At 35.4% G+C, this 22082-nt stretch overlaps 3 protein-coding genes and 1 pseudogene across 3 annotated transcripts; 2 read left to right on the top strand and 2 right to left on the bottom strand.

The window, feature by feature from the left end:
• The first annotated feature begins 7750 nt into the window (after positions 1-7750).
• Positions 7751-10541, top strand: LOC143594296 (OVARIAN TUMOR DOMAIN-containing deubiquitinating enzyme 12-like). The gene is made up of 10 exons (XM_077073634.1): positions 7751-8317; positions 8402-8556; positions 8723-8796; positions 9339-9393; positions 9491-9565; positions 9656-9729; positions 9823-9871; positions 9951-10035; positions 10124-10180; positions 10275-10541. The coding sequence occupies exons 1-10, from the start codon at positions 7990-7992 to the stop codon at positions 10295-10297; spliced, it is 975 nt and encodes a 324-aa protein (XP_076929749.1). The 5' UTR covers positions 7751-7989; the 3' UTR covers positions 10298-10541.
• A 2247-nt stretch (positions 10542-12788) lies between these two features.
• On the top strand, positions 12789-16713 carry LOC143594301 (ruBisCO large subunit-binding protein subunit alpha). Its single transcript, XM_077073637.1, has 7 exons — positions 12789-12891; positions 12989-13175; positions 14123-14244; positions 14346-14553; positions 14640-14785; positions 14873-15179; positions 15812-16713. The coding sequence occupies exons 1-7, from the start codon at positions 12838-12840 to the stop codon at positions 16549-16551; spliced, it is 1764 nt and encodes a 587-aa protein (XP_076929752.1). The 5' UTR covers positions 12789-12837; the 3' UTR covers positions 16552-16713.
• A 902-nt stretch (positions 16714-17615) lies between these two features.
• On the bottom strand, positions 17616-18691 carry LOC143594291 (uncharacterized). The gene is made up of 2 exons (XM_077073631.1): positions 17867-18691; positions 17616-17759 (listed from the first exon to the last, which is right to left on the bottom strand). Exons 1-2 carry the CDS (start codon positions 18689-18691, stop codon positions 17616-17618), a joined length of 969 nt encoding a protein of 322 aa, XP_076929746.1.
• A 1141-nt stretch (positions 18692-19832) lies between these two features.
• On the bottom strand, positions 19833-21101 carry LOC143594290 (pentatricopeptide repeat-containing protein DOT4, chloroplastic-like; annotated as a pseudogene).
• Positions 21102-22082: the final 981 nt, after the last annotated feature.

Raw genomic sequence — 22082 nt, 5'->3', positions numbered from 1 at the left:
TAATAGGTTTGAGAGAGAGATACTCGTGACAACCGGTTGATGGTGTGCTTCCAAAGGAACAACAATTAATTAAAGGCTTAGAAGCAAAGGAGGGAAAAGACACGTTTATAAAACCAAAACCAAAACCAAAACCAGACACGTAGCAAGGTTGCTACACCTGGCAAGCCAAAACAATGAAAAACATAGGTACAAAGAATAAATTAAACATATCGACATACAAAGAATGATAGACGGTGGTGAGTGCAATCAATGGGATGGTTGGGTCACAACTCACAAGGTCGTAGTTAGGAATGTTTAGAACTTCTCATTCAATATAGGATATCAATTTAATAAATTATGAATATCCAAACATCTGAAAATACAAAACATAGCATGAGTAGCATTGTTTGTGATGCAATTTTGAAAGCGATCAATGACTCAAAAACTCATAATTAATCAAAGACAATAAATATAACTGAAGGTTCTTTTCAATAAACTTAACTAAACAATAAACCCTAACATCCAATTTATAATAGTAAAAGAGATAAACATAGAAATTAGATAATAACAAATAATAAAATATAAAATAACAAAAATAAAAAATATTGCCGATGCTCCTATATCATACTTTCCATCTTTGAAAAAAAAAACTCGTCATTGAGTTTTGCTTTTAGAACACAACCACCTAGATCAAAAGGAATATCAACTCGATTCATAATCGCTACCACCATGACCCACCCAAAGAGCTAAACTTCATAATACGACGCACCCTAGTCTAAATCGGTACTACCGGAGTGTATTGGGTTGTCGAGTCTCTCTACCTCCTCCTCGTCTTCGAAAAAGACTCGTCCTCGAATCTTGAGAACATCGAAAAGATCATTGATAGCCCGAGATAAAAGGTAGGCCTCGTTCTTTTTCATTGATAATATTTAAAAAAATACATTGAAAACTTCAAAAACAAGCCACCAGGTTCAAACGGAATATTAACTCGATTATTACCCAAAATTGCATCCAATATAAAATAAAATAAAAAGAGATAAGCATAATAACAAATAATAAAATATAAAATAACAAAAATAAAATATATTGTCGATGCTCTTGCATCAGTTTGGTAAGAAAAAACGACCGCTTTAGATGCTCACATTTACAAGGCCCCAAATTTCCTAGGGCATTGGTATGCAACGAGACTAAAAGTTTCATATTTTCAATGTATGGTTTTGTCATTTGTGAATTGAAACATTTTAGGCCTGAAGTAAAGAACAAAAATCCATCAACTTTGTTAAATTCAATGTGAAATATTGAAGATAATAAGAGTTATCATTTGACAGTCTATCATAATCCGATAATATATGCATATTCTTCTCGTATCTTAAGTTTTTCAATTGTAGCATGGGTATATCAAGATAGGATGATTTTGATATTTCGACTTCTAAGAATCCAAGTGATGTTATAACATGGCTATATTAGATCTCGTCGAGGAACACAAACAAATCGATAGCGGAAGCTATTGTTATGTAAGGCCCCGTTACCGGTACCCTACATTTGGTGTTGGATTTACTCATAAACGCAGTTCTAAATATCAAAGTTAATTAAAACTTCACGCGGAATATAAACTTCAACCATAACACATTACATAACTTTCAAATCTTGTCTTATCAAACATTCATGGTTATTTAAGAAAAACAAAACATAGTCTTTTAAAACATCATAGCATTTTCATGAGACGCCAGTGTCTTCAATTCGATGCCATGTGTCCCCATCAAGCAAATTGCCTCAATTTACTCACCTGCGTGCATAAAAGTCAGCTACGCTGAGTGAGTTCTAGTTAATCACACATTATACAATACATACACTTACCTCCAATTATGTATCCGAAGATACATAATAATTACTTTACTAATTTACTTTAATTACGCAAGTCATACATACGTTCGTACTTTATTACTTTCATACTATATAAATTACTGTCCTTTTCTATCTCAGATATTATTAGGGTCTGGTCCCTCTTTCCTTTGTCTATCTTAGATATTATTAGGGTCTGATCCCTTTCTTGTTTATCTCAGATATTATATTAGGGTCTGGTCCCTTTTTACTTCTCTATCTCAGATATTATTAGGGTCTGGTCCCTTCTATCTCAGATATTATTAGGGTCTGGTCCCTCTTTTTTCATCTTCGTACATACCGTCTTTACATACCCATAACATACATACTTGCTTTAATCATTCATACATACTCATATATTGTACGTATATCTATCATACACATTCATCTATCATAAACATACCTCCCTTGTTAGCATGTGCAATATCCGAAGATCGTTCACATACCGACAAGCTTTCATTCACATTTAAGATATACATACATAACATATAAACCATATAAGGAATACACTTACCAGTTAAGGTAAGTGTATTAACTATCACATCGAGTATGCATACAGCCCCGAAAACATAACAAGGAAATAGGGCTAGAAACTCACCTGAAGTCGGTTATGTTCACCGTTTATGGTAATCCCTTTCTTGAGTTGTGCACGGCAAACTTTATAATATATACATGTATCAATTAACTATTGCTACTCATATCGTATTTCTATCTTTATATAACCCACAACGAACGGCGGTCCGGGGTCAGCGCCCCTGGCAACGAGGTTATATGGGTGGCAGCCCCTAGCGGGGTCCAAGGGGCAGAGCCCCTTGCTGGAGTTAAGCTGCCAGGTTAGCTTGAAAAAATTTTATTTTCATTAGTTGTCTTAACACATTTTCCATTAAGATTTTAAATTATTTTCTAAGTTGGGCTTATTCGTTAAGCCTAAGATAATGGGCTAGTTTGCCTGAATTGGGTATGGGCTTAGTTGATTCAGGCCCAACTGTTCATTATGGTATCTGGGCCCAGCTGGTCTCAGACCCAAATCCAAACAGATAACAGATCAGCCGAGAACTCTTTGGCAGAGAACTCATGACCGAGTGATGTATGAAACGTATATAATATTAAAAACCAAGTTTTACCGAATTCACATAAAAAACCACACACAATCGGCAAGTGTACCGGACGCAATGTAGCTAGCAAGTAAGAACGGATATCGAACCTTGGACACTATGGGTAAACTCTTATTATTAAACCTAAAAGATTACTAACCTCGACTTTCTTTTGATTTTTTATAATTTTTTTATATTAATTAAACTAATAAAACTTAACTAATTATAAATTAACTAAAAATAAAACTTTATAAAAATTTGGTTTTAAAACAAATATGAGAAACAACTACCTAGGTAATGGAATCCCACTAGTTAAATAAATAGTTAACGAACTTGACTTGGTTGAAAAACAATATCTTTAAAAAATATGAAATTAAAGACCACTAAAATAAGCTAGATCGCCTCCCAGCCTCACCAACGAAACCTTAGAACTCTAATGACATGTGAAGCTCAATTGTTAAAAGTTTGGATCACCTCCCGGTCTCACATTGCCTTATAATATTATGGTACCCCAAAACCCGAATCACCTCCCGGTCTCTTCGAATACAATATATATTAATATAAAGAGGGTATTATTAATTAATTTGAACACAACTTGTATCACAATAATCTTAAAGGACCTAGGATAACTCACTCCCGTGCAATTATGACCCAAACCCGCAAAAGACAAAGATGACACAACACTAAATCACCTCCCGGTCTCTCTAGTGAAAGAACAATAAAATCTAATAAACCTTTTATAAATTACTCCTACGGTTGTTTCGACCATAAACCGCAAACAAGTTGAAAACACAAAGTAGACAATCTAATCATGCATCTAACAATCACCAAAAAACTATTAAACACAAGTGGAATAAATATTATAATAATAAATTAGATTCAATCACTCAACAATATCATGAACAAACCAATAAAAAACTTTACCATACTATTAAATCAACCAACGTCAAATAAATAATTCATCAAACCATCAAATCTAACATAGTGTTCAACTAAAACCTAGGTAGTATAAAGTATTTAGCTACTCATGATAAAGTATGAAACTAAAATAAGATTGTTCATTGAAAAGATATAAGAAAATTACTTGTTTCTTTTTTTCTTTCTTTGTTTGTTGCCGTGACCCACAGAACCAAAAGTCCACCAAATAGTTTTCTTGTTATGGCTCACGAATAATGATAATTAAAATTCTTCTTATGTTGACTTACGTTCCTCCTCACGTAGCCTCACCCAATCAGAAAACCTCACAAACAAATATTAGTCTTTTCACGTGCAGACTACCACACAAAAAACCCAAAACCCTCTCTGTTGACTTCCTCGACCCAATGCAACAAGGCACCGCACACCTATGTAGCTTTTGCAAAAACCAATTTCCAGTTATATCTTTTCTTATCTGCCGCTGCTCTCTGTTAATATTAATAATAATGTAGGGTTTTTTTATTTTAGCTCTCACAAATATTAAAGCCCACATACGCCCTTTTTTTATTGATCCATAGCCATTGTTAATTTATTCTTTTGATCTTCTTGTGGGCCCAGCCCATATGTCTTGTAAAACTTAAAATCCAAGACTTCAACACCTATAATGCATTCATACAATCATTTATTTAGTTTTAAACTTGTTGTCTCATGAAACCTTTAAACTTTAAATATGAGTCAATTGAGAGTAATATTAAATAAAAATAAAGTCAAAAGTTATTTAAAATGTAGGAAACATTTATAATATTTATATATAATTTAGCTCATATCACCAAGAACCATGTTTGACCGAAAACACGTGTTTGCCCGAGAACTCGTATCTGACCGAAAGCTCTGGTCTGACCGAGAACTCGAGTTTGACCGAACTCTTGTTTTGACCGAAATCCCATACATGGCCGAGAACACGGGTTGGCCGAGAACCCTCAATCCTGGCCGAGAACACCCAATTCAGCCCATTTTTCCATCTTTATGTTTCTACCATGCCTGGTTACTGTTCTAAGGTTCGATTCATGAACCTTTAACCCCTTTTTGGCCATCATTCAATGCTGTTATACACCCATTACTATCACGGCTTCAAGATCTAACCCGTTTTAGACATAAAGTTCAAACCTTTATAGGGTTAAAACGTTCTAGACTAGATCTAGGGTTTATCTATAAGCCGAATACTACCATAAGTCTATTAAGTTCATTTTAATCATCAAGTTTGTATTTTTATGGAATATCTAGGCCCGATCTACTCTAGAGTTAAGTTTCATGGCTGACCGTCCATAAAAACGTAATCTTTAAGGTAAAGAACATACCTTTTTGATGTTTCTAGGTTACGGCTAGGCTTGATTATGAACTCGGATCGTGTAGCTAGCTTGAATATCTAGGATAGTTCAAGGACTTGACTTGCTTGACCTTGGATCCCACTTTCTCTCTTACGGCCGAAAAGGAAAGGTTGCGTGTGTTTATGGAGGTATAGGGAGAATAAGATGGAATATGGATGGAAATGGAAAGATTTAGGGTTTAAGGGGTATTTATACTCCCTTAAACCCATGGACCTAAAGCTCATATTTCCTTTTTAGTCCATGATTAATCCATCTAATTAACCTGCTTCTCTTTCCCTCTTTTGTTATTTTATTTATTAATCCAAGTAAACTCTTTCATTAAGAATAATATATAAAATATTATTATCTGAAATTCGGGATGTTACATGTTATGGCGACATGCTGGGTACTGTGGTGGTATCTAAATTGGATTGTTTTTAACGATAATGATATATCGAGAGAAACTATGTTTGGTTCTATTGTTAAAATCTCCTATTTGTGGGCTGTAAATATGAATCCTGAGATTAACATTAATTGGGCGGTTTGGTTACAAAACCCAATCATGTCTCTAGAACATTATTGGTTCCCCGGCTAGTTTCTTGCAAGTCGGTTATATGGAATTTAATATTTACTGGTTTTAAAAGTCTAAAGTTGACTGGTTATAGCCTCATGTATGCATGCGCTACGTGCATGTATAACAATATCTAAATCTTTTTAGTTAATCTTCTATCATCAAAATTGTTAATTACAGCCGATCTACCTTATTAAAATTTACACCATAAAAGGATAAACTACAGTTGTTCGCAAAACGTTGAAATCAACCAAATCATTTAAATCAAAGCAAGTCAGTCGTTTGGTTGATTTAAAACCCAAACAGTTCAATTCGATTTGACGGGTTGAAACCTGAAACCCTACAATTAGGTTTGAAACCTGAAACCAACCGTACAACTACAACCAGCATTTAACATGTGTTCCAATCATAGCGGCATTGCAACTCAAACCAGTTCGACCAATCCCTCCGGTTCAAGTTTCGGTTTCTAAAACCACAGTTAGAAATCTCAACCTAGATTTTTTGTCAAAACCGTCCAAACCGTACCACGAACAAATCCAAATTAAAAAGAAAAAAAAACACGTGTTATTTTTATTTTAATAATAATAAAAAATAAAAAAAAGCGGTACCCATTTTGAGGAATTGGGTAGAATTGAAAGAAAGACACTATTGGGAAAGCGAACCGGGTGGCCGGATGTGGATTCCATTCCATTGCACCCAAAAACACGTTGTTCATATTTTCATGATTCCATTCCATTCCATTCCGCTTTTAAAAATTAAAACTCACTTTCCGTTCCGATCGATCTGCAATAAAATATCTGCTACTTCTACAATCCAGGTAATAACTAATAATAATAAATTCTTTCTTACAAATGCATCTAATCCACAATCAAATCAAGCTTATTATTATTATTATTTTATGTGGTGTTTATTCTCATCGTTCTATTTTAATTTTGTTAATTGTGTTAGATTCACGTTAGGTCATTTAATTCTCGTTAATTGTTTGATAGTTAGTTTCCGATCGAATTAGTGAGCTTATGTGTTGTAAACTGCACTCATGCATATCGATCGTTAATCGTTATTGTTATTCAATTGAATTAGACTGTTTGTTTAGGGTTATGTAACTTGTATGCTTTGATTTTGATGAATTATTAGGTTATTTAGTTATAATGTAGGATCGAATCTAGGCGAAATGAATGCTTATTCTTATTCATTACTAGGTTTACTTTCCCTTTTTAGCGGTATATAATAAGTTTATTCGGTCTGGTTCGGGTCGGGTTATATAAATAGGGTTTGGATCATATACAAAGTAAATTAACGTGCTAACTGTGCGAGTCAAGTGGTGTAATTATATATGCATCATAGTGTAATTATAGTGTAGTGTACTTACAACATAGTGTAATTACACTTACACTACTGTGTAATTACATAATTACACTACTTGTATGTATAATTACACTACTTGACTCGCACAATTAGCACCCTTTTTGAGTTTGTAAGTTAACTTTCCCCTATATAAATAAAGACAATCAACCTAGATTTCGTATAGTCAACAAAAGTATGTCAAACGTTATTAAAAATTTATTATGAAAATACGATATAGATGTAACCATTTTTTTGGACAATAGGCCTAATTCCTTGAAAGTTAAAACATTGAACATTGGGCCTATTATTGAAAATTTATAAATTTCTAATTTGGTTTTTCCTTAGGGGTCGGTTTCAAATTTGCATGAGGGGTGATCGCAAAATTTTAGAGGGGGCGATCGGGATTTTAGCAAGCATATAAAACTATTTTTAGCCAGATTCATACTTCATACATGATGCTGATTGAAATATGTGCTTGGATAATCGCACTGCTAAGTCCAATATATAGTTGTTGTCATGATTAATAAGATATAATATTAATCTTAAAATAATTATAATAATGTTCTCTATATGCTTTGCTAAAATATATCGAGAGTAGATTCGATTAACATCTTCACTTTTAAAAAAGAACAATTAGAAGAAAGTGGATTTATTGTTTAAATAAACCCAGAAAGCTCATTTGTCCAAGTTTAGCCACATAATAAGTCCATTATGATGATCTTTATAGGGACCACTAGTGGATAATATTATTTTCTCTCTTTACAGCCTCATGTTTTGATAAAGTGATCTCATATTTGCAGCGAGCCGAATATGAATTAAGCAGTCAGATATTAGCAAAATGTTTTCATCCAGTCAAGATCCTGATGTTGTTCGGTGGGGTCACCTGCTCTTTGATAGTGGGCCATCCATTGACAACAGCTATTCCAGCTATGGCCCGCAAAATTACGCAGATTGTTATCAATATCAGTATTCAAGTGAAAACCGTTATGACACAGAATGTATCAACACAGAAAATGAAAAGGATAATATACTTACCTTTCCGGAGGACACATCGTCATTTTCAGTTGCAGAAGCATCTGCAGATTCTTGTGAATCGGTTGATCATTCGCAAACATCTTTTTACCTGCAGGATTCACTTAATCAATCTATGGCAAACTGCAGTCTTGGTAACAGATACAAATTCACTCTTATTTGATATATTTTATTAGTTAAGTTAGTTTATGGTTCAGTGATGTGTATATACATTATAGGAGATGATGAGGTCACAAATGATATGCCACCGTGTGAAAGCCCTACAAGTGAGTTGAACTATGGTGAAGAATTGTCGTACTCATTAGAGCTGAGTGATGAGTATGCATTAGATGATGAAGTTGGCAATAGGCTGAACCATATGGCTTCTGTTCCTGTAAGTGTTTTATCTTATATTTATGCAGTAATGACTTCATTTGTTTTAAGTAGTTTATTTATGTTGCATAATGATATTAAGTCAAATAGCTAATTTTGTTGCATAGTTACCATATAGTGTTGTTATTAATTAAATAAATAATAAATTGCTGCTGGATGTTTTGTAGCATGTTCCCAAGGTCAACGGAGAAATACCTTCTTTAGATGAGGCGACTTTAGATCATCAGAGACTGCTCGACAGGTATTAGGCAACATCTTAATTCATAGGCTTGCAAATGAACCCGAACGAACACAAATCGAGCGTGTTCATTCGTTTAACTCTAATCGATCTCAAACTGTTAAAACGAATGGGTTTTTCTTGTTCGTGTTCGTTTGTTAAGAAAATGACATGCTCATTTGTGTACAGTATAAAGTATAAACGAACAGCTACTGAACATAGATGAACGAATATAATCGAGCCAAAACCAGTAAAAAATAAAGTGAAAAACAATGTGCCGGGCCTAAAAACTTTCTATAACTAAACTAAGTTGTAACGGGCTAAACTTTTTTAAATGAATATGTTAACATACGAACTTAAACAAACGAACATTAACAATTAAAATAAGCGAACGCTCATGAACATAAACAAGCAAACAAACAAGACATGTGTTCGTATTTGTTCGTTTAACTAATGAACGAAATTTTGTGTTCATGTTCGTTAGTATATTAAACAAATGAACATAACAAACTTTTTTTTTAATTATTAGCATGATGATTAAAGTTACGTACACATTTGTTATACAGGCTGCAGCTGTACCAATTAGTGGAGTCCAAAGTTATAGGGGACGGAAATTGCCAGGTGAAAACTCTCAGTTATCTTGTTGTTGACCATGCTGTTTGACCTGGTTTCTGAAACCTAATAATAAGTCTTAACAAAAGTGTATTTCATTTCTCAGTTTCGAGCTCTTTCGGATCAAGTTTACCATACAACCGAGCACCATAAATTTGTTAGACAACAAATTGTAAACCAGGTCAGTCTAGACACATTAATTCCCATTTGATTATTTTCTTTATATATTTATTTATTACCGTCTTTTAAATATTGGTTTTCTTTTCTAAAGCTTGAACTATATTCTGAAAAATATGAAGGATACGTCCCCATGGATTATGGTGATTACTTGAAGAATATGTCCAAGTATGTTACTGCATCTTTTCTTTTAATTTGGTAATATCGCTTACTAAGTTATTATCATGGTTTATGTTTATGATATTTTTGGATGTGATTTAGGGTCGGTGAATGGGGTGATCATGTGACTTTGCAGGCGGCTGCTGATTTGGTATGAAAATGCATGTTAACCGTGTTTCTTTTGAAGCATTCTACATAATTTTGGTCATAATGTTGATTTTATGATGCAGTATGCAATCAAAATCTGTGTAATCACATCGTACAAGGATACCTGCTATATCGAGATTGTTCCAAGTGTTCAAAGGTCGAATCGAGGTAAAATCTAAAAACTCTATATAAATATGTATCATGTGTGGTTGATGATAATGCTGCTTTATCTTATAGTATAGCTACTTTGTTGCAGTTATATTATTAAGCTTTTGGGCAGAGGTTCACTACAATTCAATATATCCTGTGGAAGGTAAAAAGTCCGTACCGAATAGTCAAACTTGATGAGTTGACTTATGTTATCATGCACCAAAATCAAATATATTAATCTTACTATTTAACCACAGATGTTCCACAAGTGGAGGACTGAGGTGGAAGATGAGTGGCTGTTGCAACTCGCTTATCTTTCTGCTTATATTATTGGAACCTTCGACCCTCGTTTGGGTCTTAGTTCCCGTGATTATAAACGAGACAAAATGGCCCGAGGACGTTACATGGGGCCTCGCAAGAAGGCTCGGTGACAATACTGTGTCTTTCTCAAAGAGGTTTTATAACGATTTTTATTGCAAGATTTTCTTTGTTAACTAATAAGTTGTTTCTTGTTTGGGTTAACTTTTGAGCTGATTTTATCATAAGTTAAGTCTAGAGATTGATTTACTATAAAAATATGAAATCATAAAGGAAGTATATCATCCAATCTGAGTAGTGCAAACATATGTGAACTGATAATAGCAGTAACATGTTAAAAGAAGTGTCGTCACAATAGTCGATAATAAGATGGCCGTACTTTTGTTGGCCACCCTAAATAAGTAAACATAATCTCTTACAAATATGTTAGAAGGAACTGCTGGATCGGTTAAAGTCTCGGTTAAAACCCTACCTATAACTATAGCGTGACGACATAATGTGATGATGAAGAATATCTAATGGTGCTCAAGCTCAGCTTTTGAAGAAGCGCATAAGCCTATTCTCTTTGAGAAGATAGGTATTAAATTCTCATCAACAACTTACTTGCGAATGCAATTACCGCCTTTTTTAGTTTATCTACCAGCAAATCTTTATAATCATGTCCGAGACTGGTCACACTCACAAGTCACAACAAGAATCCCAGAGCACACTGTAACGAGACTAACAATGTTTGTTGTTGCATAACTAAACCATTTAAGGAAAAATCCTCAACTTGATGCTACTTGTCTATCATCTCACATTAACATAGACGAAAATTAAAGACCTTTTTTTATAATTATTTTTATTTACAGTTTAAACCTTTTAAATTTAAAGGGCTCTCAAAGCTAGAGACTTGGATCATTTATTTTAGCAAGCTACGTTATAGGGTAATAGGGTTCGTAGTGCTGTAGTTGAGTAAAAACTTTAAATAGTATTTTAAAAGTGTGGTCCAGTATATAAGCAAACCATTACTCCATTTGGTAAGCAAACGAGCCGAGCTACTTGTGTGATCTCAAACTTAGATCGATAAAAAAGCTTAAAACAAGTTTGAATATCAAATAAAGTTTGTTTAGTTATAGAGACTGAGCTCGAGCTTTATACATGATGCTTGTTTAGGCTCGTCAAGGCTTAACGAGCCTCGTGTATCCTCAAGTTTTATTTTCTTTTGGACTTCTATGTATTAATTTCATACTACATAGCCGAGCTTTTGCTCATTTATCGTACTAACGATCTCGAGCTGAACTTTGACGTGTTTAAGGTTTTTTCAAATATATTAAAATTAAAAACGTATATTAACTTTAATGGGTTATTGGATTTCAATAATACAAACTTTCACCTATTGGCCGAGATTAATCCCAACTCAGAAAATGTTTACAGAGCTGAAAGTCTCAAACAATTCCATATTAACTGAAAAGTACTGTTAGCCTTTTGATGACATGGAAAATATTGTAAAGATAGGGTGTCCGCACCATCAAGGGAAGTACAACATAATCATGGACCCCACCATTTGTAGTAAACTCTTAACACATCACAAGAAGCCCGCGGACATAAGACCTGTCACCAGCATAGAAGGCACAAACAATACATAACAGCTAGTCCTCAGGCCAATCACAATGCAAGATTCGTACGCAACAACTAGTACAGAAAGGGCCACAAGTGCACGTCGAGCCTATTAGCGGACGCCAACACATTGCCTCCAGATGATAGCCGTCACTCCTCGCTAGCTGTCACGTCCAACCAGAAACCTTAAACGTGCTCTTCCATGAGGATAGAAGGTTTTACTGATAATGACAGCTCGGTCAATCCTTCTCTACCTCTCTGGTTATAAATACCACACATGGACCAACGGTTGGATAATCCTCTCACTGATATACTCATACTGATTGACACACACTGGAAAGTGGTTACGAAAAGATCCCCTATTCTCCTTCTCGTAAGAAGCTCACGGTCTGGGGCGAATCTTTATTGGGGCCAGGGGTGGCCCGCCCCCCCTGTTTTTTAACGCATTAGTGTAAATTTACCCGTTTTCGGCCGAAAAATTCACGTAGTGTAAGTTTAGCATTTTTTGACCGAAAATTTGAGGTCCCCCCCTCTCGTTTGTGAAATTTTGTTTACATTTTGAGCTTGCCCCCCAGCGCCTCAGTCCAAGCTTCGCCACTGCTCACGATAATCAAAACGAGCCAAGCCCGGATCGATGCGAAGGGGGTGTTCATTTGTAATAAAGGCAAATTGTTGGGATTCAAATGAACAATAACATACATCCCAGTTGTTAATTATTGTTAGGCAGGCCAGTGAGTGTTGAGTCTACTTCTGGGGATCATCGAACGTTCTCGAACCTCCTTCTCTTAAAACCCTACCTATAACATAACCACCCTCACGTTCACATCACTCTAAACATCAACAACTCGATTCATAATAATATTATCATCACAATCACAACTATTATCAACACCTACTACTCCAATGGCGTCTGCTAATGCAATCTCCACAGCTTCAATCATCCGCACTCCAAAACAGGTATCATTATTATTATTATTATTATTATTATTATATTCAGCTGCTGTTTATGTTAATTAATATTAACGTTTCTGTTATGTTATTGTTATGAGCACAGAGTGGTTTGAGAAATGGAAATGGAAATGGAGGTGTTAGTCAGTTGCGAACCGCCAAGCAATCAAACCGCCGGTTCGCGGTTCGAGCTGCGGCGAAAGAGATCGCGTTTGACCAGAGTTCTAGGGCGGCTATGCAGGCCGGGATTGATAAGCTTGCTGATGCTGTTGGTCTTACTCTTGGACCTAGAGGTATTAGTTATTAATTGTTGTTTATATTGTGTTAGTTAGTTTGTGGTTAGTGGTTGTAAATGCTGTTTAGGTTTGGAGTAGTTGTTGGCATGGATAGTGAATTTGCTTAAAATTTAGGCTTTTATAGACTAATTTGGATTAGTGGTAGCGGTGTAAACGAGTCAAGTCACCTTGAGATCAGATAGATAAAAAGTCCCTGATGAGCAGGCTGAGCCCTCTCCAAGAATCGTGAATTTTTTTTTAGCCTAAAGTTAGTTGAGTAGTTGGGTTTAAATATTAAGATACACATTTTCTTTTCATAAATATGTATATAAACTCTTTTAAAAAAAATTGGCCTATCGGGGTGTCAGGTCGGTCTTGCAAGTAGAGGTCGAGCCTTGTATGGGAGAATTGTATATATTATTAAGTTTAAACTCTTATGGAAGGACTTCTATGTATTAATTTTACACTGCACAGATCATCTTGAGATGAACTTTGGTTCGTACACGAGCTCAAGCCAAGCTTAGGCTCGTGAAGTTTTTTTTTTTTTTTTTTTCAAAATATATAAAACATAATAAACTCATATTTAAAAATTAAAATTGTATATGTATATAATTTGATTGATAAATAATTAATTATCCGAGCTGGAGCTTTATAAAAAGAGTTTGAAACGAGCCAAGCTCGAGCTCTTGTAAAACAAAAAGAGCCGAGCTCGAGCCTAGATGAGTTCGGGGTCAGCTTGTTTACACCCGTGGTTGGCATGAACATAAATTTGCTTAGGCTTTAGGTTTTTAGGCACTAATTTTATTTTGATCAATGGTTGGAATATTTTCTAAATCTTTTGGTATTAGAATTAGACACTAATTTTGGATTTGTGGTTGGCATGAATATTGAATTTGCTTACTAATTATGGATTCTAGTTTATTGTAATTTATTAACTGTATGCATTTGCCATTGCTAACATGTAGGGAGGAATGTTGTTTTGGATGAATATGGTTCACCCAAGGTGGTTAATGATGGTGTTACAATTGCCAGAGCTATTGAGCTTCCCAGTCCCATGGAAAACGCTGGTGCTGCACTTATCAGAGAGGTTTCAACCTAATCTTCTTGCAACCATTTTGATTATTGTTGTCTAAATGTTACTTCTTGATTGATCAATCTTCAAACCTTTTGACAACTCGAACCGCACAGGTTGCAAGCAAAACCAATGACTCAGCTGGCGATGGCACAACAACCGCATCAGTTCTAGCTCGTGAAATTATCAAACTTGGTCTGTTAAGTGTTACATCAGGTGCTAACCCGGTTTCAGTTAAAAAAGGTATTGATAAGACGGTTTCTGGTTTGATTGAGGAGCTCGAAAAGAGAGCCAGACCGGTTAAAGGCCGTGATGATATTAAAGGTACTAAAAGAGTAAAAGTTACCTCTTTGTGTAACAAATTATGTTTCTTGTACATTATCTAATCTTCTGATGGATATTTTTTAAAGCCATTGCATCAATTTCTGCTGGAAATGATGATATTATCGGATCCATGATTGCTGATGCTATCGACAAGGTTGGACCAGATGGTGTATTATCCATTGAATCGTCGTCTTCATTTGAGACAACTGTTGATGTTGAAGAAGGAATGGAGGTATGCTAAATGTTAATAATCATTTATTATATATAATGTCGCAATTCAATAACATATTGAAGATAATCTTAACGAATCATGTTGCAGATTGACAGAGGATATATCTCACCACAATTTGTCACCAACTCTGAGAAACTATTAGTTGAATTCGAGAACGCGAGAGTGTTGGTCACAGACCAAAAGATAACTTCCATTAAAGACATAATTCCTTTACTAGAAAAAATCACCCAATTAAGAGCCCCGTTGCTGATTATTGCTGAGGATGTTAGCGGTGAAGCTTTAGCTACACTCGTTGTGAACAAATTGCGTGGTATCATTAACGTCGCTGCCATTAAAGCACCTGGATTTGGTGAAAGAAGAAAAGCCCTTCTTCAAGACATTGCCATTGTGACAGGTACCTTAATGTTACTTCCATCAATGGTAAACTAGTAACTAGGGGTGGCAAATGTGACCCGTTGGGATGAATGGGTTGTAATAAAATGTATATATGGGTTAGAATGGGTCAAACTAAAAAAAAGAAAATAATTGAAACAGGTTGACATTTGTCGAGATTTTTTTTTTAGTTTTATGGAACGAGAAAAACGGAGGAAACTTTTTAGTATTTTTACTTTTTTAGTTTTTGATTTATATTTCAGGTTATAATTTTTTAATTATTTTTTTTGAATTTTTTAGTGAGGGGTTTCTGAAATCTCAACCCATTTTGACCCATTTCAAAAACCCCTCATTAAAAAATTCAAAAAAAAAATAATTAAAAAATCATAACTTGAAATATAAATAAAAACTAAAAAAAGTAAAAGTACTAAAAAGTTTCTTCCGTTTTTCTCGTTCCATAAAAAAAATAAAAATAAAAAAAAATCGAGAAATGTCAATCCGTTTTGACTCGTTTCAATCATTTTCTTCCTTTAGTTTGACCCATTGTGTACATTTTGTTACAACCCATTCAACCCAATGGGTCACATTTGCCACCCCTAACAAATAACATTAAATTTTCTGGTAATTATAATTGTTTTTTAACTGCAATAACAGGAGCCGAATACCAAGCGAGTGACATGGGTTTGCTAGTCGAAAACACCATGGTGGAGCAGCTCGGTTTAGCTAGAAAGATCACAGTCAGCAAGGACTCAACCACCATCATTGCTGATGCTGCATCAAAATATGAGATCCAGGCTAGAATCGCCCAGATTAAAAAGGAATTAGCTGAAACAGATTCTGTCTACGACACCGAGAAACTATCCGAGCGGATCGCCAAGCTGTCAGGCGGTGTCGCGGTTATAAAAGTCGGTGCTGCAACCGAGACCGAACTAGAAGACCGTAAGCTTCGTATCGAGGATGCTAAAAACGCAACATTTGCTGCTATAGAAGAAGGTATAGTGCCAGGTGGCGGTGCTGCGTATGTCCATTTGTCAACACTGGTTCCAGCTATCAAGGACAAGCTTGAGGACGCGGATGAGCGGATAGGTGCAGATATTATTCAGAAGGCGTTGGTGGCACCGGCTTCGTTGATAGCTCAAAACGCTGGGATTGAAGGTGAGGTGGTGGTTGAGAAGGTGAAGGCGAGTGAATGGGAGATGGGTTATAATGCAATGGCGGATAAGTATGAGAATTTGGTGGAAGCTGGAGTTATTGATCCTGCTAAGGTGACTAGATGTGCTTTGCAGAACTCGGCTTCGGTTGCTGGAATGGTGTTGACTACACAGGCAATTGTGGTTGAGAAGCCCAAACCGAAGGTGCCTGTGGCTGCTGCGCCTCAAGGTCTCACTGTATAATCTACAAGAGGTTTGATTTGGTTGAGGTGGTTAGGCGGATTTAAGAATAAATATGGGGTGTTATTGCGGTGGTGTAGTGTAGGAGATCGTTATGTGACTGGTTTTGTACTAAACTGAGATGAATGTTGAGCTAAATGGTGTCTGCTATCTTTAAAAAGTTAAGGTTTATGGTCTCTTTCATCATGGTTTTAAATTAATGAGGATGTGGCCCGCGGGTGTTAACAGGGCTTTCCTGACACTGGTTTTGGATCGGTTATAACGACACGTATTTTAAACAGGTCAACACGAACCATGCATGTTTAAAAAGCTGGTCACCCGTTTAATAAATTTAAAGAAGTTAATATTTTGATTTAAGAAAGAAGAAGTTTTAAATTTTAAAGTTAAATACTTAGATTTTAAAATTTTCATATATCAATTAATTTTTATTAATTTTTAAAACTAAAAGTAAATCTAATTTCTTTTTATTCTACTTTTATCTAATTTTACTTTTAGCAATTTCATTATATTAGTTCTAGTTCTCTTAATAATTTATTCGTTTATTCTTATCAAGTTAAATATGTAAATCTAAGTTTGTTATTTTATTTATTTCTTATCATAAACTATTAAATTTATCACGAATATTAAGAAGTTTTATTAAAAGTAATTGATTGTTTAATTTATTATAAATAGCAAGTTTTATACGAATAAGAGTAACTGTTTGTTTAATTTATTAAAAAGTCAATAGAAATTACTCACGTACGTATGAACGTAAAATGGGTTGACACGAAGCCCAACCCAAACACACAATAAATTTAAATGGGTCGACACGACACGAATAAATATATGGTTCGTGTCCAACCCGAAGACGAAATAAATTTAAATGGATCGACACAACACGAATATATATATGGGTTGCGTTAGGGTCGAACAATCTCAACAAGCTAACCCGTCAGCCTGAACCCATCACGTTTTACACCCACTCACATAAACCAACAAAAACATAAATTTCTTTATTTTTCTTATCTACCGTAAGAAAAAAAATTAATAAAAAAAGCATATTCATGTCCATCAAACAGCATTAACCTCTAAAACTCCTCTTTGCTTTCACCAACTCTACCTATCTCCATCAATGTCTCCCCAATCCCACCGCTCTCCACCATGCCGCCACCTTGAGATTGAGATTCAAAACTTTCTTCTTCCTCCTCTTCACCAACCCATTCACCTTCGCCCTATATATTTACAACTGAAAATATTATGAGAATACTGAAATTAACATCAAAATAAAGATGAATAGATTAGATATTTGACAATAATAATAATAATAATAATTTACCACCTTTGAATTCTTGGCTTGTAATTCCCTTTGTTTCTCTGCTTTTTTCCTAGCTTTAGCACTCTCCTCTGTTGCCACAACCATATCCTTAGTTTTCTTGGCAACATCAGCCACAACATCCTTAGTTGCCACAACCGTGTTCCCCGCAAATCCCGCAACACCCGAGGCCACATTCGCCATCGTCTCGGTAGCACCGACCGCTTTCTCACTAGCAAACTCAGCAGCGGTCCACCCGGCCACCACAGCTTTGTCTTTCACCACCCCAGCTGCCTTCCCAACATACCCTGCAGTCGCCTTTCCGGTATCTAATGCAACATCCTTGGCGGCTACCGCCTTTTCCCCAACATAGCTAGCACCCTTTTTGGTTGCATCCATCGCTGTGGCGGTTATGCCGATTGTTTTTTCTGCGACCACGTCTTTCGCTTGTCCGGATTTGTCTAAAGTGTAGTCTTTTGCCATTGCTGCCTTTTCAGCCGCGGTTTGAGCGGCTGAAGAGAGGGTTTCTTTTGCTTGTTGACTTTTCATGACCGTGTAATCCGACGCTCTAGCCGCCTTCTCAGCCGCAGTTTGAGTAGCACCCAAAAGAGCTCCTTTTGTCATGACCTGCCCAGTACTGGTTCGTGTTGCCATCTCTTTCGCTTTCGCCTCGGCAGCTCTAATGGCATCTATGGAGTTTTGTTGTGCGGTTTCTCTTAATTTCGAGATCTCTTCAAGAGAAGGACCTTTGTATTGATCACCGGCTGCTGCACCATGCATGCTACTTGTAGTATCTTTAACATCTTGATCTTTGGTAACTAATTTGTGCTCTCTTTTTAACTCTTGTGACATGATTATTATTTCAGATATATTTCAGGTTGCTTTGAAAATTAATGAAATCAATGTTATGTTTGTGATAATTATTATCATAAGGGTGACGTTGGATTATATATAAGGAGCAAATATGTCGGTTGTTTGGTGATGAAGAAGACACGTGGAGGCCAGGGAGAGATAAAGCACTGGTGAGTCAGCAAACAGTGGTACACGTGTAAATAACTACTAGTATATGTTATCTTTTAGAAGTTTCATTCATTGCAAGACTCGAGACTCCTTTGATTCCAATCTTCATGTTTGGGGTGTATCTGCACAAGCTAGAATACAATATATATAATAATAATAATACTAACATATAAAATAATAATATTTAATCAACCGACTAAATGATACCGGAACGGAAGCATTCAAATGGCTCGTGACAGTATGACACTTTAGTTAATCAAAGATCGATAAATTAAACTATAGGTTTCAAGAACAAAGTTTATTTTTTATAATAAACTAATCAATCAAAAACCCGCTAACAAGAAAACCTAACATATGCTAAAAGAAAACCCATTAATGTTCATTAGTTTTCCGTCAGTGCTCGTTTGTTCATTAGTGTCCGTTTACAATATTAACGAATGGACACAAACGAACTCAATCCCTTAATGGACGGACACGGACACGAATTTTCGTTCGGTAGAGTCTTCGTAATCTGTCTATTTGTCCGAAGAAAGCTTAAAGAACGAACACGGACAAGATTTCTTCCGTTTGGTCCGTTCCGTTTACAGCCCTAAGTGTTAGTGTCATGCATTTTCTAATTAAACCACTAGTCTTAGCACATTCAAAATACTTTGAAGGTAGTAACAAAATTTTGTTAAATACAGAGAACTTCTAAATATGGATCATAATTTCAAGTTGCATCACACTTCAACCTATTTATGTGTTCTAATTTATATAACATTTGTCTTAATATACTATTAACTTTGACATGACTTCAAATCCTGCTAAAAACAAATATGCAAGGTTTATAAGAAATATCAGATCAATCCAGGAGTACCTTTGCGATCGAGCGCACCCGTATTTAGTGCCAAAAGTAAATGACACAAATGCCAGTAGATGCGTTGCAGCAATACTCGTCATCGTTTTCAGCTGCTCTTTATGATCCTGCAGGTATTTATTTTGGATCCTTCACTAGATTAGTGATAAATTCAGTGGCACCACCACATTTCACCACAAAGCTCAAAAGCCTCGTCGCCTCTTCAACACAACCCGACTCACATAAACCCGCAACAACCATCTCATACAACCCCACATCACCAAACAACCCTTTCCTCTCCATCGTCAAAAGCAACCCAACCGCGTCACCAAACCCCCCCTTCTTACACCACCCCTTAACCAAATCACCGAAAACCCCACAACCCAAATCCACACCCTTCCTTCGCCAACTCCATCTCCCCAACCCCACATATCCCACTAACCAAAATCCTGCACGTCTCATCATTCCGACAAACCACCCCTCTCTCAGACATTTCATCGAACACCTGGAACGTGCACTCCATTTTCCCTAACTCACAATACTTTCCAATAATCAAATTCCATAAATACATCTCCACCTTTAAACCCTTATCACACATCTCGATTACCAACCTCTCAGCATCGCCAACCCGCCCACCGCTTAAATACCCATCGATCAATAACTTATACGTCTCCACATTCCGTTCCACTACTTCCTCCATTAACCGTAAAACCAAATCCAACTCGATAAACTCCCATCTTCGGCAACACGACCGACACTCGGTTTAACTTCACCGCTCATACGCATAGCGTGTTGAACTAATTCTCTACCGGTTTTAATCTCCCCAACCTTACACAACCGATCAACCGCAACAGTTAATGTATAAACCAACACGTGGACACCAGACTCCATCATTTTGTACACTACACCTAACCCTAACCCTAACTGTTCAGTTCTAATTAGCTTAATTAAGTAACTGTAACACGTGTGTTTGTTAATATAAATCCGATTGTTTGTCATGTAATTAAATGTTTCCAGTGCTGAATTGAAATTGGCGGTATTGGAATATGATTTTAGTGTTGAATTGAAGAGCTTTGAAATGGTAATGGAGTCAAAACGTTGAGTCTTATGAACGGAAACTAAATCTGGAAACGAGTGAGGTTCTGATTGTTTGCGTGTTTGAACCTCTGTGACTGAATTGATCTGAAGATTACTGTAAGTTTATTGATTGGTTTCAGGTCTTTCACTATGAAGAGGTTAAGATGTAATCATAATAAACTATTAAACACGGATGTACCCAAGGCATGTTTGCTTTAGTTTGTTAGACTATGCGTACCGGGCGATAAATGGAGGCGAAAAGGAGCGACAAAGAGTTGGAACACCGCCACCAGGTGATTTGTGGGGGAGGCGACCAGTTTTTGTCGCCATTTGTTGTAATATTATTAAAACTAGGTTATTAACCCGTGTACTACACGGGTGGAAATTAGTAATTCGTCAGCTAAACATATATGATTATACATTTGAATACATAATTATTTATTTCTATGCAGAATTATTTATTTATTTCTAGAATTATTATTAATTACATAACTAAACTCATTGCAATTTATACAATCTCTAATACAATATTGCTTTAAGATTTGTTATATCATCAAATCCAATGATATTGTAGTCTCCTCAAAAACTAAACATCCTAGAAATCTTCAGTAGCTTGGGAATACCGTCTTCTCCACTTATCACCACGACCATCCCATATCTTTTGGACATATAATATTTTATTTTTAATTAATGAATATAAAGATCTTTTATTTGTGTTTAGTTTCCCAAATTTATTAATGTGTGTATGGATGAGATTATTGACTCTTTGCATAATGGTTTAAGGATTAATATTAGTTTAATAAATTTTATATATGTTTGTTATTTATTCCTTATAATATTATATGAATAAATTTTATAACTAAAAATACAACATTCTTGACCTCCATAAGATATAAAGATATCTAACAATATCAATTTCTTTTAAATGTTACGTTTTAATATATCAATTTGAGTTTCTAACACCAAATACTACTTGATTATATAAAGATAATATAAAAGTTTTAAATAACTAAGTGCACCTTGTTTGCATTTAATTTCTTGTTACATTGCCTTTTGTAATAATAAAAGATTGATAGCAATCACTTACATAAAAAAGAGAATTTTGTTGTATCAAAGTAGGATCGAGGTGCTTGGAAAACTTATTATGGCATCTACATAATTTCAAGATGAAACACAAATCAAACTCCAAAAAAGATACTAATACAAGTCAAAAACATTAACAGTTGCCCACCCATAATAAATTAGGGTTAAAAAGTACCAAAACAACTACCAACACGAGAACAAAAGCCAAAAACATGCAAAATCTAAAAA

The sequence above is a fragment of the Bidens hawaiensis genome, unplaced genomic scaffold (assembly GCF_021521415.1).
Source record: "Bidens hawaiensis isolate Kalapana, Puna unplaced genomic scaffold, B.hawaiensis_p1.1 tig00043456_1, whole genome shotgun sequence".
NCBI lineage: Eukaryota > Viridiplantae > Streptophyta > Magnoliopsida > Asterales > Asteraceae > Bidens > Bidens hawaiensis.
Note: the sequence above shows the minus strand (reverse complement) of the source record. Positions and strands in the feature narration are given on the sequence as shown.